Raw genomic sequence first — 19,601 nt, 5'->3', positions numbered from 1 at the left:
ACAGAATGCAAAGGACTCTCTTTGCATTAGATTGGAGGCTGTGGTGGGAGAATAGTCCCTCCTTCCCATTATCAACTAGGCCTCTTTCTGAAAGGATCATATCTGTGATGGCTGCTGGGCCTGGAGATAGTGAGGTCTTTAGGTCAGACAATTTCTGAATAAAGCCCCCTATCTCAGTTCAAAATCCTTTCCCATTCTGTGTTTTAAAACAATGCCTAAAAAAAAAGCCTTAGCAATCTGGGCAAGAGACACATTTGGCTAATCTCTGTCTGTGGCTGGCTGCTAAAAGCACAGCTGACACCTGTCAAAATGATAGCAGAGGTAGGTTTCCAAAGAGGCCTCCCCTTGAAACCCTCCAAGGTTCATGGCAAGTATAAGCCAGTGTCCCTTATCCCTTATCTCCTAGCTGCTCTGAGAGGAACCTGAGGTGTGTGAAGGCAGCTTTATCTCAGCAAGTGACAAAATGCCTTGAATAAATAAGTTACCTTGTTGGGTAGGTTCCAGACACATTTCTGAGGCATTGAAGGCCAGGCATTTTGAAACATCACAGGTCAGTGCTGAGCAGAGTGTAGCACACAGAAAAATGATACTCTGCGATCTATACTTCCAGAACAACTGAGCTTTCATCACAACCCACAGACCACAGACTGACTCTGCACACACYAGTGTACACCAGGCCCTCCCACACATACTCCAGGGCATAGAGTAGACACCTATATTGTCAATAAAAATCAGCATGTCTGACATCCACAGTGATGAGAGCATCAAGAGGAGGTGTCTCTCTCAGCTGGACCTCGGTGAGGACAGGGTGACGGTCTCATCTGGAAGTAGGTYCCTTGGGATCATGATGCAAGCTGTTATAAAGATGTTGGTCACACAGGATGATGTGTTCATCTGGAACATCAGTCACGTGCAGCTTGTGAAAGTCACGTCCTTCCAGGCTCACTCCACAAAGCCCGCCCTGGCTGGAGACTTTCAATGCAACATCACTCTGGATGTGACCAGGAGATATTTCCCATCTTTCCATTCAAGCCAAAACCATTGTTAGCTCCTTTTTTTCCCAAGCACTAAAACCAACTAGAGGTACCTTCCAGAGAGTGGCACCTCTACCACACACCTTAGGGCAGAGATTTGCAGTTTGCCAACCTCCTTGCCAAGTTATGCATTCTAAGAGTGACTAACAGCAACTCACAAAACAGTGCAACCTAGGAGGAACAGTAGTGCCTCACCAGAGCAGAGATTTTCCTCTTTTAGCTCTCTCCCCAGCTGTTTCTCTTTCTCCTGCACTAGGGAAACTTGTGACCAGAGCCCCAGGGTCAGGGCGGCACTCTGAGGAGCAGGCAGTCCTAACGTGTCCTGATTATGTCACTGGAAGTCAGAAAGAAAACCAGGTTTTTTACATTTTTTCCCCAAATGTCATTTCCATTAGATCGTCTGTTTCAGCCAATTTAAGCTCGCAACAGAATTCCCACAAAATTTTATATCAACTATTTTAGGGAAGGGTTTAAAAAAGTGAAAAGAGTTTGACTAATTTTAAACTCAGTTTTCCCAAGGGACATTTAACAAAACATACAATGTCTAAAAACCTTTGCCGTTTTGAAGAGTTCAAAATAACATTCCAAAAGGGATCTTTAGAAAAATGTTCCTGCACCGGTCCTGTTCCCTCTGCTGGGCTGGGTCGCCTAACTTTAATACACCACATTTGTTTTTCATTTAGTTATCAAACCTACATTAAAATAAAATCTCAGAGTAAATGAAATCAAACTAACCTGCATCTTTTCATTTTCAGAATATTTAAAGCATATTAAATGAGCAGAGCCCAGCTCTTTTCATTTTCAATAAGGTCAGGTATTGCAGCTCACAAGCTCACCCTTTTGAGTCCACACGCCAGGAATGTGGGCCAGGAACAGTGCCAATCACACCTTTGATTTTCCTCCGCTGGCGGAGGTCCCATGCCACTGTGCTTTGCATGACAATCATTCATGAAACACTTCCGGGAAACATGCTTTAGRGCTGTCCCTGTTGTCCCCTCCTGAATATGAATGCACTCCTGCTGCCACTTTCAGGGAATAAAATCTCATCTTTACTCTAATCCAAGGATTCTGTGAAGCTCCCTCAATAGCTTTTGTCTGAAGAAACTGGACATATTCAGAGACAGTTTTATTAAAAGGGACTAGGAAGGAGGTATTTAAATCACTACTCAGCAGCCTGATGAAATTACCTGTGCTCAGCCCAAGGAAAAGTCACCAAATTGCTTTCAGAAATCACTTCCTTATATAAATACTAAAACCCTCTTCCTACCCTATAGAGATTTCTTTTTTTTTTTTCAGTTTCAATATGTAGTCCTTAACATGCTTCCTTACAACTGCCTCTCTGTCACTGCTTTTTGTAGATTATCTAGGAAGAAGCATGCAGCAGATCTGTTATTAGATTCAGGGTTGATGGTCTTCAGCTCACTGGCAGGTTCCTTGTTCCAGGGTATAATGCCTGAAACTCAGGGTCAGAACCGCATGAATGGTCTGAGCAGTTAGACAACACACTCCTGTCTCCTGATTACTTTAGTGTACTCTAGAAGTGAGTTTCTGATGTGCATTTTATCAGAAGCAAATATAAAATGTTATCTCTAGAAAAACTCATCACTCGGTACTTGAGGACTTCTGTTTGGGAACTTTTCACAGATTCAACTGCGAAAAAGAAAAACTAGCTAGAGGTTTTTGGCATGGTCCATTCTTCACAGGAGTCTATCACCAGCACAGGTCACACTGATGATAGCAGGTACTTAAAAGCCATTTTAGATTTACATTGATTCGTATGAGAGTGAGTGTTATTAACTGTATTAGATCTTTTGGGAGGAAGATCTAACATTTGTCTATTCAATTCCTAGTCCTCATGGTGTAGATATCCTTCAAACTAAGACATTTAATTCTTAAATTTGTAAATAGATAAATAAATAATGTATGTGAGTCAGTATTAGCCCAAAGAACATTTACTAAAATATTAGCTATATAAGTAACTCAATATACTTACTATCTTTTTTTCATTAACAGCAGACTACATTTCTCTTTGTTAACAATGATATTTCAGGTTTACTGAAGCATAGTCGGATATGTCTAGGTCTCAAACATACAAACAAAACTATAAATAAACTATAACTGCTTAGAAAAGATTTTAAAAGTAACTTACGTAAATACTCAGTCTAAAATGAATACAGAACCCAGGAATTCTTCCTTGGTCCCCAGTATATTTAACATTTCCAGATGTGCCTAGATGACTAGTTTGGGGTTAGAAGTCTGAAGCTGAGGAATGTTAGACCTACTCTTAAAACATAAGTTAGAATACTAAGTCTTAAGTCTTAACTGTGACATTTCCCTGTAAGAGCTCTCTGACGGTAGTGATGTACAAAGGCTTGTCACGTCTTCAGTGTGAACAGAGCCAATATGCATTATTAGGATTAACTCATGCAAAGAGCAACAGGGGTTGCTTTCCAAGGCATTTGCCAAGGAGACCCAGATTCATTAGACAGACTGACAGCATGTTACTCAGTACRAAACACTCCAGATGACTTATGAAGTGGCTAAAGTTGATGCATACTTCAGCAGAACCTCACCTTCCCAATGATGTCCRACATACATGGCAGACTTTGGCAGAGATGTGGTGGGTCCACAGTACTGCGTAGAATGAGAGAGATATTCAAGACAGAGTTACCCATTTTGGAGAAAGCCACATCAGCCTGTATATGGTTTCCATGCCCTAGCATCAAGCTCATCCATTTAAGTCATGCCATTGCCATGTGACACCATGATCACTAATTTTGTCTTCGGTGCCAGGCGTATCAAGGGAAACTGCCATTAGAAGGATACTCTTTACACAGGTTAAGTTGTAACTGTATCATACTCCTTAAATGCTTCCTTCTTCCAGTTATAAACTCAAGCTGAAGCAAAATGAGCAGTCCATCCCTCGCACAGGTAGAAAATAATGATGTTTGCTATGTCATCCCAGCTAACATAGTTGACAATAGCTCCACATTTGAAGGTCTTGTTAAGACAYGTCCTAAGGTTGGCAGATTTCATTCCCACATTCCTTAATATATCTACATATATTTGGATGGTCAGGTGRGGAGACACAGAAGGGAGAATTTTATAAGAGGATTGAAGAAAAGGTAAGCAAAGTTGCAGAACACGGTTTGTTCCACACTGTTCAGTAATTCTGGTGGAATTACTCTCACTTCATTTATCAAAAGTTAAGATCTAGTCTTATCTGTCATCTARGTCTCCTTTCTGACTGATGGAAGGAACATGTTTCCTCCAAAGGCCAGTTCATCCTAGTCTGAGCTCAGGGTGCAAGATAAGTAGAACAGATGAGACCCTCTGCCAGCACCTGCTTCTGTCCTTTGCCTGTACAGGAGACCTAAAAGCTTAACTCAGTGCCTAATTCTTAGACAGCCAGACTGGGAAGGATGAATTTGTATCACATAGAATAGCAGATTTGATACCTGAAACAAGGCAGGAAGTTAAAAGCAGTTCCTGAATATGGAGATGCCAAGAGCCGTTGCTTGCCACAGGGCTGTTGCCTCCAGACAGTACAAGGAAACTTCACCTTAGCAGTCAGTACAAGTCTCCTGTGGGGTTCTCACATATTCTCTTTCTCCTCATCCAGAGATACAAGGCTCTGAAAAATCCCTTCAAAYTTTCAAAGAAAAAGAAAAGATTCATTTCTAAAAACAGATCTGTAAAACTTAGGAGATCATAAAAAAGAAGAAAAGACACTTCCTTCTGGTTCATTTTCCCTGAACAAGGAAAGACTTTTTAGAGTAATGTTTAAAATGCTATTATTTCCAAGAGGTTCTTTCTGCATTGACATTATAGCACTAAGTCTGTATTAACACACCATATCAGAGCCCTGTCCAAATAATTTTCCCTTTTGTTTACAACTCAACAAAAGAAAGCTCCCTATTATCATCATTTTAATGTTTTCTTCATAAAGGTCTGTCAACAAGCAACTTCAGCTAAACCTTTTAAAGTTTAAAGTGCTGTTCTTTCTCTAGTAGTGGGTATGTTTCTTATTATTCAGAAGAAACAAGAACATACTTAAGTATTTCAAAGAGTATACCTAGCACTGCTTTCTATTCTCACAATCTTTAAAATAAATAATAAATAGGAAAATAATAGTAATAAGTAGATAAATAATAATAGATAACTCCCACAGTTATTTCAGACTTTTTGTTTATTTGCATTTTACTCTCTTGGAAGACGTTTTCTGGAAGTTTGCATCTCTCCTGGTTCTGCAGCAAAGCAGGGTTGTAACAAAGTCTTTGCTCAGGTTRTTCATCTCCAAATCTCTGTGCTTTGCAAATCTTGGCACCTCCATATTTCTCCCCAGCTGGGAGAATTTTAAAGATTCTGTTTTCTCTCCTGCTTGAGTAGTCTAAATTAGTTGAAGCAGAAGACTTTTGGAGGCTGTTGTAAGCAGGATTAACTACTAACTCTCCCAGCTTTATGAAAACACAGTTCCTCTTTCTGATTAAATGGTAACTGATGAAGAAAAACTTTTCAAMTATCCCAGGTGAAAGGCCAGTGAGAGGTGATTTTTACAGTAGAGAGACAGCTGCCATGTGAAGGGCTCCAGGGGCAAGTGGTATCCTCAGGAAACTCATAGCTCACACACTGTAAACAGCACAATCTCTGCTGCAGATGATAAACAGATACATACACGGAGGGAGAACTCCCTAAAGACGCAGTGGTTATAATAGACTCTATGGAGCAGTGAGCCAAGGTGCAAGACAGTAGCAGTCTGAAATCTTATAAATAAACAACAGAGGCAGATTGTAACGAGCAGATTCCTGCTCTTGCCTCCAGTTTATTTTGCAGTCCAGGACTAGCTGTTCCCCAATGGCTGCAGTGTCTGAGAGAGAGGCCCTGGGGTGAGGAGGGCTCCCAGCAGTGCTGGGGGATCCCAGAGCACAAGGAGATTGTGTGTGCAGATGGATATCTGCTCCGAAGGAGCCTGACAGTGGCCAACTCTCCCATGGCTCTGCTGGGTGCAGACCATGCCCTGTGTTTCATAGGGCTTTAAAGGAGGTAAAGCCCCACTGAAGTAGCTGTTTCTCTGTTTTCAAGAATTTTCTGAGCTTGGGATCAGAAGTGGGAGGATTAGGCTGGGAAAGGTTCATGTATAAGGGAGATGGGCTAAATGAAGCCAGGGAGCTGTAGGCCATTTAGGATGCCCTTGAAGTGGTAAGGGAACTTAGAGGGCTCCAAGGCTGGATGTTAGAGCCTGGAGACAAATGCAGCCATCTATGGGTCCTGCTCTGTCCTGAACCACTATATCTGTGGTTATGTGTTCCTGCTAAATCTTTCAGCTGAGGGGACACTGAGAAACCTCTTCTACTACAGTGAAAGATCAAGGCTCAGGTGTAATGGCAGGACAGGGGACTTCAAGTGTCTGTGATGGGCCAGGCAGCTCAGGGAAAACAAGAGCTGTTGGTCTAAGGAGATCCAGGGAATAATCAGGGCTAGGAAAAGGCATTTCCTAAGAGGCTCATGTGGGATCAGAGTCTGTCCTTATGTCTAAGGAATTTCTGTGAGCCCAGAGATCACCTAGAAGGGGACAAATGGCAATGCTATAGTCATGGTCCTCCAGGGATCTGACAATTTGGGTGAAATTTGGGACCCATCTGCACCCTTTTCTGTGGCCAAGGCAGGCAAGCAATGGCATAGTCTTCAGTGAAATAATGCATCTAATCCGCCTGAGTAATGCTAATGCAAGCCTCTTGATTAGTGTTTAGAAACCAGGCAAACAATTGATTTAAAATAATTGGTAAATTATGATTAAATAAAAACATTTATACAAAAGAGTTTGTCATTGATATGGTTAAATAAATATTTGTAGAAGTAACTTATACTTGGCCCTGTGCCTGGGCGATGAGCTCTCTTGGGCTGACTGTGGTTTCATTTTAATAAAGACCAGAAGGCATTCCAGAAATACATAATGCTCCCAACCGATCCAATGTATATCTGGGGCTTTAGCTCTGCTTGCCACTAACCCAGGCCCAGCTTCACTTCATATCACTTACTAGCGCTTGTCACATGCCTCCTTCCCAAAATCACATTCCCTATTTAGGGCTGAACCACAAAACAAGTGGCTGGGACAGGATAGTTCACTGGGCAGGAGGATGGGATATGGATGGAAACATTCAATTCATTTCCACTCTCCTTCCTCATCTGAGCAGAGGTAGGACTGGATAAGCTGCTTTGCAGTGAAACCTCAGGCTTTGGAGCTGAAGTAGGACTTAAAACAATACAGCCCTTATCTAGTCCTGCTTTGTGGGAGATTTCTAAGAGCTTTATGAAGGCTTCATTATCTCCTATTTAGAGATAAGAGAACTGAAAGGAGACGTGACTTGCCCAAAGTCCCACTGCAGAAGGAACAGAAGCCAGGTCACTATGTCAGCCAGTGCACTGGAGCTGCATTTGGGCAAGTATCAGAGCCTCCACATCTTCCTAGTACACATGGCACCACTCAGAAACATCCTCCTTTGGTCTATTAGTCAGATGGTTTCTGTTCTGTCTGTCCTACAGAGTCACTCCTGTGGTCTAATGGGGTTTGCACAGCCCCTCACAGACACCTGTGTACTGCTGGGCTTCCCTCTGTAAATAATCAGAGTAGAGGATGAGGGAGGGACATAGCTCAGCAAAGAGATATGATACCTAACCCCAGAGACAGCAACACCAGGAGCAAGTTACTGGTGATAATGGTGCTAGGTAAAGAAATGTCATGTGTAATCTTGGGAACACAAGGGCTGATGCTGACAATGTCATTGCTTAGCTCCCTCACACAGTATATACCCATTTCTACCCGGCCACCAAGCCAGGTCAGGCACAAAAAAAGGCACAAAAAGCATTTTCTGCTCGCGTTGATCATCCAGCAGGCAGCCAAAAGCCTGTCAGTACTACAAAGCATGTGCCATCTCAGGCTGGAGGCTCACTTACTACTTACTGCTCTAAAAATTGGTCCTGTGGCTGCTTGTAAAAGACCAGCCAACTGAGACAATGGCTCCTGAGCATTTGATACTGATGTGTCATGTGCTGTCCAAGTCAGGATAGAACAAGGTTTGCTTGGAGGGGGCTATATGGTTGACTGACACTGCAAAGCAGGAGATCTGATCCCTCGTTGCATGCAGCAGAGTCTATCTGGTCTCCAGCCAGCTCTCCTGCCTTCTTCATTGTGTGTGTTTCCCTTCAGGAACACAAAGTCATCCCACAGCCTAGACTACAAGTAGAGTACATCCAACTACAAGGTTTAGAGGATATGGAGGACCACTCTGGCTGCTGCTTGGGGTGACRTGTGTCACTGGCTCCTCCGTCAGCTTAAGGGAGACGGGTTGTGGACCAAATGAGGAGGAAAGACACAGGCAGCTGGGGGCATAGTGCAGACTATATGCACCAGTCACACATGGGATGAAGTGATAGAGTACCTGCTTTTCAGGGGACAGAGCATTCAAGGCCTATCCCTGGCACCACTGTGAAGGGAGCTCAATGCCTGCTAGTGCCCTGCTTGTGGCTCAAGATATCCAGAGCAGCTGTGGCTGCTCCTAGAAATGTCATCCTAAAGAGACCAAATCTCTGGACTCAACAACTTTTGCCCAGCAGCCRTTAGGAAATCATCCCCAAAATGTCATCTCCAGTGGGTTAAAATGTAAATTTGCCAGCCGAGGCTGTGAGACATAGACATACACATTCCTGCTTAGCATGCAACCTCCTTCAGTTACGTCCACAAGGAAGCAAGACAACCTGAACCCAGTTCTGCTCCCCTCCATGTCTGGACACTGCCACAGAGACACCTGGAGACCTGTGGTAGGGTCTATGTCAGGGAAGTGGCTATGGCCACCAGTACAGTGTTGTCACAATACAGTGCTGCTGTGCTTGCCCTCCTGCCAAGGGGTAGCTGACAGGCCCTTTATGTACTGTACATGCTCACGCTCATGAGTCAGGAGACAGCTCTTGACTTCTTCCATCCCACAGATTGGACCACTTTTTCCTAGGGAAAACAAAGGCCATGTCTAGCCCTTCCCTCTGCTCTGCACGGACAGAGGAGGCTTCCTGAGTGCCTTGAACTSCTGCTAGCACAGCTTGTTTTACCTGAGAGCTGTGCTCAAGCCAGAGTCTCTATCAGCAAGCTTCACTCCTCCTGTTTACCTCTGCAGGTTCAAACCAGGTTGAGACTTTGGACCTTTAACTCTTTATTTGTCCCCATTAATCGACCCCAGTCTTTGTACTTGTGGAGATGATGGATTGGCTGCAGCAACTGCTGCCCTATGGACCATCTTGTGATGAGTGAGCCCCCATGTCAGCTCACAGGGGCTCTATCTTTTAGCTATCTGGAGCTAAAATAGCATGAGAGAGAGACAACAGGAAGACTGTCAACATGTCTGCCTTCTCCCAACAGCTCAGAGATGCATGGGTAGGGTCTGAGCAGGGATGCTGGGCATGTCTCCACCACAGCAACAGGCCACTGCTACTCTCTGCAGTCATTGTGCATCTCTGCTCAGTAAACACAACAGGCAGAGTTTTACAATCAAATATTTATGCTAGTAGAAAACATTTTACATAATCTTTGTACAGTTTTGTCATCTTCTTATTTTCATTCTCTGATCTCCTTGTTTTGAATCAGGATTGGAGAATTTAACATATTTACAAAGAAGTAAATATTATGATGAAAACATCAGGCAGCTTAATAGTAGCTTTAGTAAAGTGCAGAAGTATTTTGCATTACTGTTGTCAATTGCATAACATCTTGTGGACCTCCATAAATTAAGGGACCTTCCTTGGATGCTTGCAGTATTATGATAAATAGTTCACAGCTCAAATTCAAGCAAGGCCTGTCTGCTGTCAGAACGAGGAAGAGCTTATGACATTTCCACCATAAATTCCTACCCTCAAGCTCTAAGAGTAGAGAGGGTAGTGATAGACTAGCTAAAATTTCTGGCAGGCAACGGCAAATTCAAGACAGGCAAATGCTACTCTCATGGTCCTTACCAGACCCCAAGCAATCAGAAAGTAAGACTGAGTTCTGCTGGACCATCCATGCCCACAGCTCCCCTACCCAGAAATACCATGCTCTGGGCTAAGCAGTTGGCTAGAATCATTCTGAATTATTCCCTAGAGACCACCTCCATTTCACAGTTACAGAGACATTGCTGCTTTTCTGGACTCAGTTCAGAAAATCTCTGACTGTCCAAGGGCATGGAGAGGAACATGCTGAACATTTGGCATATGAGCCCCGGAGGACTCCTTTTTTTGTGTAATTTGCCCTCAGACTGAGTCTCAGGCATGAAAAGAGAAGCTGATTTCTTTGCAGATTCCTGGAGATCATTACCAAGAGCACTGCTGGGACAGTCTCAGAGCAGGCAATTCATATCTCACTCAACTTCTGATGACTGCAGTGAGCAATGTCTCCATCACTGGGACCATTAACAGGCAGTTTGGCCCATGGAAATGTCTTCCTCAGGGAAAGATAAGTTGCTTGCWTCTTCCACTGTCTGTCAATGTGATGACATCTATGTGGCTGATATTTTCAAAGGATGTTCCAATCCCATCCTCTCCTGGACCTCAGGTTTCTGTGAGCGTTGGCTACAGGTTTCCCTAAAATGCCTGCCCTGCCCTTAGTTTTATCAGCATCGCTATATTGGTTATGAATGGAAGAATTCACTCTTCCTAAGCAATGTATTTATAGGGGAAAATCACTCTCCAACCTTCCTCCTCCTGCAGAAAACACTGCTATACCAGCTTCGGGACATCTAGCACAAAACTCTGTGCCAGTACAGCTGTATCCTCTCATGGGRCCTTTGCCAGCACAGCTAAACAAGCATGCAGCAAATTATCGCTAGCTGACACATGGGGATAGTCAGGGTCATGACTTCATCCCTTCAGATTTGTCTACCCAGAGTATGCTGTGAAGATTCAAGAAACAAAGCTATCACAGAGGGTCTCTTCACTAAATGAAATTGCCAGGCATTAGGGAGAAGAAGCCCAAGGCAAACTGGGCTCATTCTCTCAGGAGAGGATGAACTAAGTGGACATAACCAACATGCTGCTCAGTGGACCAGCTTTGGAGAAAGACTGTTTGCTTGAACAGTTGTAGTGGTTCAGGGAGGTGACTGCAAGAACTTTTACTTGACATTATATCCAAATGTAAGACTTGCAACTATTTGGTTTTCCTGAATCCGAAGTTTTGCTACTGACAAGACCAACAATAATACTCTGTGCTGGTGTCAACATTATTGGATTAGCTGGCAGTACACAGGTAAAATGACGTATCTTYTATCATGCAGAGATTGCTATCCTATGCAAGGAGAAAAGCAAATACCAGAGCAATGGGCCAGGCATAATGAATCCCTAGAACAAGGCTGAGATGGAATGAGACTGACCTCGGGCTCTCACCTGGCAGTGAAGACTAGACTGCAGTCTGGGAGACATCCTTCCCTAAGGCTGTGCCTCCATAGCCCTGAAACCTGCTGGAGATGGACCTTTTGTGGCACAGATGCTATGACACACACTGACCCCTCCAAGTCCCCAGAGGAATCTCACAAAAACATCAGCTCATTTGGGTCTTTTTCCCATAGATGCAAATCTACATAGAAACAAACAATCTCCTTTAAAATAAATCAGTACTATAAACAATAGAGAGTGCTGGAAGATTAGAAGGGACCATTTCCTAGTATCTGGTGAGTAACACAGAACTGATATCCTTATGGCTCTGGGGTGTGACTTSTTAGTTCAAAGGAATTCCCTACCATGACTAATTTATTCTGATATTTAAGGCTCACCCCTTCCACTTACTGAAGACAGCAAGACCCCCATTTACAGAAGAGATGCCTACAGCAGTACTGGAAACAGGAGAATGGGAAGCAGTGCTAGTCTCTCAGTGTTTGGTACTGAAATGCCTGTTTTGCCTTCCACAGAAAGATGGCTAACTAATGGTGAAGCCTACCCTTATCAGAGCAGAATAGTGCTCTGTGATGCAGCACAGGTCCTGGTGACAGATATGTCCAAYAAGCACCAGGAGCCTGGGCAGTGCATATGCTGGAAGTGCATGAAGACCTTGCAGAGGGTTTTACTATTTCTGCACTATCTAAGGCAGATAGCCTCCAGGCAGTATCTATGGTCCAATCTCAGTGTCTGTCCTCCCCTCTCCAGTCTGAGGYTTACTGGGGACCACATACCTCTGTTTCCTGAGGACATCAAGAGTACACGTAGAAAGGGCTGACTCATCAACACTGGGGAACACCAACTCTAGACTGTGAATTCAGTAGTCAAGTCATCTGTGGAGTTCTTTTCTCTTAGCAGCTGCGTGGAGTGGAATGGAGTGGAGTGGAGTGGAGTGGAGTGGAGTGGAGTGGAGAGGAAAGTCTTTCACCTGTTTTGAACTCTCAGCTTTTGTCTGGTTTCAGAGGTTTCACAAGGTAGTTTGTAGCTGTTCAGTTTTGGAGATGAGAGAAAAGATTTATAAGAGCAGGTCCTGGAATCAACTTTGGGACTTTGAATCTTCACCATCTCCAAAGGCTGGAGTCAAAGCATAACACAGCCTCCCTGAGCTACTGCATTCTTGATCCTTTCTTCACACCTGCCCATTCCAGGAGAAGCAGCAGTTAGCAAGTCCCAGGCTAGACCTGTGGCATTTTTCCCACTGAGGTCTTCTTGTGGACATAGTGTATGTACAATGCTCACAAGGTGGTATGAGAGGTTTCCCCTGTCCAAAGGTTCAGGCACTCTGGTTAGCTGGCTTTCTTTATCACCTAACTCTGTCAGGGACACATCTCCCCATTGAACTAAGTAGTAAACAGCACACTGGGTTTTASTTAGTACTCTGAGATGATGTCAGGTGGGTAGGTGGCAGCTGGCTGTAGATATCTAAGCTGAGTGTCTAGTGGAGCATACGAAGATCTCTCACCAGAGATCTCTGGCTCCAAGCTTATATGTGGGAAAGAGAAAGGCCTTTCAGGGATTATGGCTTGTCAGAAGATGAGAGTAAATGGACATTTTTCATACTTGAATGAGATAGTGGAGTGCCAATGTACCATGTGCTGGAAGKGGGCTAGTCAGCAGAAACATCATGGAAAAGGGCAGATGATTCAAAATGACATGGGTAGTCAGAAGAAAAATTGCCTGCAAAGAGTTACAGAAGGCTTTCACCATGTAGAATGCCTGTAGGATGAAACATCAGATGAGACTCAACAACAGTAAATGCAAACAATGCACACAGCAGGAGAGGAACTGACCACTCTGTATACATCTTCACAGTGATGGACCTTGCAATAGCAATTACCACATAGGAAAAAGAGACTGGAGTCACTGCAGACTACAGAACTGTCAGTTCCATGTCTGGTCACTGCCAAAATGGTCAATGCAGTATTTATGGCCTTCTCAGAAGAACACAGGAGTTTATCTCAAAGCTTGCATAGTGGCAGTTCCAAAACCAGATGGAAGGGCAGTTGTAGGGAGAGAAGTGCCAGACAAATAAGGTCAACCAGAGATGCTCTTTGTACTGACACAGACTTTCTCCTCACTCCTCACCTAAGAAGCTTCTTCTAGTTTAAMCAGAAGGTGTAATTTTTAGATGAAACAGTATGCACCAGTTCAAGCGCTGTGGTAGACATTTCACCCTTCCTACTCTTTTTGCTTGCATTTTTGATGTCATTCAGCRGAGTCCCTACATTGAATGTTCAGATCATTTTCTGACTTCGATGAGAATAACAGCTTTGATGGGCCTCCTCAGAGCTGGGTGGTTGACACCTTTCCAAGGTGCCCTCAGCGATCGCTTCTCTGGTCATGTCAGTTGCTGCAGCAGAACTACACCTTCCAAACCTTCACAGCTTTTCTTCAAATATCTCAACACACTCTGAGGAAGACTAGCAGTACATTTTACAAATAAGACAATTGAGGAAGAACTCAATTTTCTTGAAGGCCATCAAGTCTTTYGCTGATAGAAAAGTGATCTTTTTGCAGTAATCTAAAAAGTAGATCTCCTGTTCTCTTRAGGCTTTTTTTCTACCCATTAGGCCCTGTTGACATTCTTATAAGCTGCACAATCAGAGTTCTCTGTATCATGCTCACTTTGGCAGCGCACCTGGGTACATGACCAGTACAACTTCACATATGTAGTGCTGCTTTAATGCTTCCCCTTCTCAGGTATTGCTCAAAAATGGTCTACAAGTTGACAAAATATATCCTGAGAAAAGAGAGGAGAGGAATAAAAGCATCTGAGTGAATGTTCAAATGTTTGGAAACAATTCATGTTTGGGAAAGAAATCTAAATTCAGAGAACAGCACGGTGCTATGAATTCATCCACCTTCCTCTGCTGAGCTCAGCAAGGCCCTCCCAGTGTGTCCTTGTGGACCCCACTAGCCAGAGGGCTTCTCTAGCACAGGGCAAGGGGAAATCCCATTAAAATAGACACCGGGCCAGGTTGGTGAGCTACTGCACACACCCCTAGCAAACAACCAGCGAGATGTGCCTACTTGATCGGACTGTGGTCATGCCACAGTCTGCATTAACTTGTGTGACCAATCTCTACACTGTAAGTAGAAAGTTTTATTTTGAAGTACACATACCATCTTAAAGTACTTGGCCACTGTACACATTCACAGTGACTCAAACTCCAGTAGCTTGTGCTTCAAAAGAACCTGTGATTTTTGCATGACTCTCTCAGTCTGCACTTGAGGAGTTTGGAGGGTTCATACTCTATTCTGATAGGAATGCAAGGAATTTCTCCACATCAAATGGATTCCATCTGCCATTGTTTGACCATCGTCCCCAGCTGGGCCAGGTCCTATCAAAATTTCTTGATCTTTCTGGGATTTGACTAACCTGTTTACTTTGTTAGTTGCATGTTTTATAGTCCCTGCCCCATCAAAAACATTAATAAATATAGTATTTGTCCCTCTTCCCTGTTGATCATTACCCAGTTGCTTCTAACCCTTTTTCTTGTGTATTCCTGATTTTGATTCATTGCAATACTTTGCTTCCTGCCTTGGAACAATTCTGAGTTTTCACCACACTCATGGGCAGGACCATCTGTTTTATCCACTGCTTTATAGGCACCTTCTGACTGCTCTGAAAAATTAGAAGATCACAGCTTGTATCCATTTCACCCATTAATCATTCTACCAATCTGTGTTAGAAAACAAAAGTCTTTTGTCTTCATTTATAAATTAGGAGGGCAATGCCGCTCCACGAAAGAGAAAGACTGCGATAGTCAAGGGACTTATGGCCTCAGCTTGCTCCTGCACTGTCTGAATCTGTGGTGTGGGGTCTTTTGACAGGTCTTCTTCTGAGCCTGAACCTCAGCAGAGACAGTGTCCACTGTGGAAGTGATGGAAAAGGCCTGCCTTGCCAGCTGTCTTGCAGCAGGAACTAGGCCTGTTCTGCATACCTCACCTTGTCCTTGGCATACCTCCTCCAAGAATCTTACCTCAAGCCTCGAACTCATATTCCTAGTGGAGATGCCTTAGGACTAGTGAGGGAAGGTGAGCTGCCCAAAGTGCACTGTCTAGGCACATGAGCTCCAGGCATGTTCTACCTATGTCACACACCCTGTGAGCATCTCAAGAGGATAATCATATGGATGCAACCATATGTTGATAAAGGTGTGCACCATGCATGGGAGCTTTGAATRTGCCTACACTGGAGGAAGGTGCAGCTGAAACATGTGAGCACCCCTCTACTCACTTTKTAGCATCTGTGCCTCCTAGCACAGAGGTAGGAGCCCCAGAGGATTTGTGCAGCCCAAGCTGCAGCCTGCTCTGTGCTCTCAGCACCCAAACAAGCCAGATTAGGGGCACAGGGGCTGGAGTCACATCTCTGTTTGCCAAGTAGCTGAGTCCTCTGACTCCTTGAAGTAAAAGGCATACATTATACCACTCATGTGGAAGGACTTATGTCCAACTGCCACCTAGCCTGAGACACAAGCCCTTATTACAGTCCTTCCTTTGGCTTAGGGGTGTAGAGTYTCTAAAACTGCACTAACAACTTTGTCTTGGGAGCTGTGTCATGCAGCGTATGACTGGAAGTCCCAGGGGCCTGCCTTGTACCACACTGCAAAGAGTTAAACTCTTGCTCTGTTGATATTTCCAAGCGGCTCCAAAAGTCGGCAGAGACGGGGAGCGCCCTGATTGGCTGTGTACTGGGTCGGTAGTAATTAGTATCAGATATCAAACTTCTGTCTTTGCTAAGACCCTTTCCGATAGTTGCTGCTCCCTGCTAGACTATGACATCAGCCAGGACACCCAGCTGCTGATAGTAAACTCCGCGCGGGAGGAGGCTCCTGTTAGCTAAAAGTTAATTAGTTCAACACAGCACAGGGGGAGCAGTTGGTTTCTGTGGAGGGTCAGTGCTGGATGGGACCAAATCTTTCAAAGCCACTTGCTGCTTTTTGCCAGCCAGCTGTAAAAGCACCCAGAGACTCCCACAGAGTTGGATGAATCCTGAGCACTAGCCGTGGTCAGCTTTTCTCTTTGGAGGAAGTTAATGGTTTAAGTGAGGGGCATCTGGAACTGGTCCCCGAGTCACCATGACACTCCTGGGGTCTGAGCATTCCTTGCTGATTCGGAGCAAGTTCAGATCAGGTAGGGGAAACCTCGAGACTTTTCTTAAAACTTCTCTCTCCGGCAAGCCTTAGCCATAGACTGTTTTGCATTAAATGTTTGGAAGCAGCATGCAAGTAAAATATTCMGGGGGTCGTAGAGCTGTCACAGTTTTGGTCTTATAGAGGCTATTCTATGAGCGAAGAAATGAATCTTCCTTCCTCTCTGTTGCTTTTTTTCTGATTTTTCATTGTCTTCAGTTTATATCTGTGGTTTATTCTGGTAAAACTGCAATTCCTAGGTCTCTTGCCCTGGCCCTATTATAAAGGATTTGGGCAAGAATCCAAAAGGGCATCTTTGAAAAACAACATACCTAATTCCATCCATATATTCCAGGTGCTCTTTTGGGTCTATCTGTGATAATCGCAATGAAGACGGGCCTGACATTCACTCTGACATACAGGCAGCTGACTTTGTTCCATTAAGTTGTGACTAATTGGAGAAAAATGAATTTGAAGAAATGCGTCATTTTTAGAAGTAAAAATAACAAATGGAACATGAAAAGTATTTAAAGTGACATCATCAGAGAAATAAAACCAGAGCCACACAATTGATTGCCAGTCTCGGAGGGTTTGCAAGTAAAACATGTCTCAGTCTCGTAAGTTAAGGGGAAGCACCGGTAAGGGGCTTCTCAGAGGACATTCAGCGTGAGTGAAGGTGAGTGAAGGTGAACTATGGAACGGTCACTTCTAAATCAGAGCCTCTGCTGGATATTCATGCCTTTATTCACAGGCTATATTTATAGTAAGTATGCTGTTATTGTGAGTGGGTATTTTTACTTGTAATTCTTTTAATGAATGCAAAATTCTGTAATATTAACAATAATGACAAAAAATGTTCTTGAGGAGATTTTGYTGACCTTCCCAGAGGTGAAGTTCTCCCTGTGAATATTATCTGTCCGGATGTTCAGACAAACCAGCTGCATGTKTCATATAGGACGCTGTAAAACCTGACAGAGTAGTCACGTTGGAACACGCACCCATTCTGGCATGTCACCCACTCTGTGTGTGTTTCTGCCTCCTTGTGCATTGCAGATAATGAGATTAGAGATTTACGATACTGATGGTAGACATGAGTGGTGTTATCAGGATCTCTTAGATAGCTGGGTGGTCAACTTAAACTTTGTTTTCTCAGCAAATACAAAGTTGGCAGTTGGTTGAAAGCCCAAGAGTGTGTGTGCAAACACGAGTGGTCCTAGTCTGGCTGAATTATACAAAACTTGGGCCCAGGGCTTTGGTGTGGTTTCCATATCGCCCTGATCTTACATTTCATTAGATTAAGTCATTCCTTAGATTTTGTTGGTATATTATTGTACATTGCTATTCATTTGAAGAAAATCTCAGTCTGTAACAATTCCTTCAGCAACTACAAAGCAACACTGCCACCTTTCTGAAGAGAGGAGGATGGGCTGTGTTATATGTCCCTGCATTTTTTTCAAATGAACCAGTATTGTTTTTAAGACTCATTTCTGGTTTATTTGTAAGCTGGCTTTATTATGGAACCAACAGTGGGATCTCTAAACATGTTTTTCAAATGATTCTTCACAAAAAGTAAACTTTGTGGGTCTTTTCATCCATAAATTCTTGTGCCTTTCAGCATTCTAGGGCAGTTAATTTGTGGGGCATTCTTTGGTTCATGACTTATTCCCACAGCTGCAATCCTTCGCTATTGGCTGGTGAAAGACAGGATTCCCATCTGACAAGATTTCTCTATTTATTATGTTTGAGTCAGGCCTGCCAAAATTCCAAATGAATAGCTGTGCCTTGCTCTACCCATGACTGCTACCACTGCAGGTAATGCACAATCCTGGTCATCTCAGTCTATGAGGCAGAGGAGGAAAACAGCACACAAATAAATGAATAGTGCTGCCTTCAGTTTGTTCTGGATTTTAGTAACATGGAGAATAAAGAAGATAAGCTAGTATAAATGACTGAAGTGATCAAATCTCTTTTATATGAAAGGTCTCTAGGGGACAGATACTCCTCTGCTTTCCCTTCTACACATGCAGACCTCAGTAGCTGTAAAGCCTCAGTACTGATTGCAGGAAGTGCAGTGCTCTGATTTACTGTCCTCCTCCGTTCACTTGGCAGAGCGATAAATGGCTCTCAGAACCCTTGCCCTGCATCTCTCACTCTTCCTGCATTGCTCAAATACTAACACACTACTGAAAGCAGTTTACACAGAGCATTGTGMAGCTTGCACAGAGCATGCAAAGGACAAACCAGCAGGGATCATGCAAATGCAAAATCCTGGAGAACTGTGCTTCAGGATGTGCTGTTGCTTTGGAAATGATCCTGCGCAGGCAGGTGTGAGACTTTGATCACTCCCTCAGGTTCAAGAAGGATTAGCTGTACTCTGTGTCTTATGGCAAGTTTGAATCCTTTTTGAAGGATTCCAGGTCAATGTTACTAAGGGCTGAGGCAGATCTTACTAACTCAACTTTTGCTGCTTCTCCATGGTCTGCGTATCCTTAGCAGCGGAAATTGCTATTCAAGTGTTAATGGATGCTAGAAATATATTACATATTTGAGGTTTCTCCATCCCAGAACCCCTTTAGCCTTTGTGGCACACAACAGCCAGAAAGTATAGCAAGAAGGTAACAATTAGAAGCTGGTGGCATTTAAGTGTCTCTTCTAGAGGACCYTAGAGAAAAGGTCAGCTTTCTAGTCCCTTGCTTCCATCTAGTAGCATCAGTAGGAGAAGAAAGAAAGAGTTTGCACAGGTTAGGCTGATCTAGTGGAGTTAGTGACTTTTTCACACAATGCCCAATAATCCTTCCTTGAATCCCATGGTATTTTCTCCTGGTATTTTCTAGTGGCACTAGAAAGTGGCACTCTTCCTGCAGTGAAGGACTCAGCATAGCTGCACAGTGTAGAGACAGCAGTTACCCCAATGCAGGGCATCAGAAGCAACTCCAGAGGAGTTAGATCAATACCAACATTTTGCAGGCCTTCAGGTTTC

General features: G+C 43.7%; 1 protein-coding gene across 11 annotated transcripts in view; it reads left to right on the top strand.

The window, feature by feature from the left end:
• Positions 1 to 19,601, top strand: part of MYOCD (myocardin) — a 272,267-nt gene that overhangs the window by 214,813 nt on the left and 37,853 nt on the right. For 3 of the 11 annotated variants that reach the window (XM_085306854.1, XM_085306856.1, XM_085306855.1), the window contains exons 1-2: positions 16,246 to 16,622; positions 16,977 to 17,297. The exons of 6 other annotated variants lie outside the window; for them this stretch is intronic. Coding sequence is in view for 2 of the 5 variants with exons in the window: in XM_085306846.1 (XP_085162972.1) it covers positions 17,315 to 17,384 (70 nt within the window). In the remaining 3 variants the exon portion in view is untranslated. Of the gene's footprint in view, positions 1 to 16,245; positions 16,623 to 16,976; positions 17,385 to 19,601 lie in introns of those variants that run through there. 2 more of the 11 variants (XM_085306846.1, XM_085306847.1) reach the window with 2 other exon arrangements.

Source organism: Rhea americana, unplaced genomic scaffold (genome assembly GCF_003343005.1).
Source record: "Rhea americana isolate MKP2758 unplaced genomic scaffold, rheAme1 scaffold_249, whole genome shotgun sequence".
NCBI lineage: Eukaryota > Metazoa > Chordata > Aves > Rheiformes > Rheidae > Rhea > Rhea americana.
The sequence above is the reverse complement of the archived record's forward strand: the minus strand, read 5'-3'. Positions and strand labels throughout refer to the sequence as shown.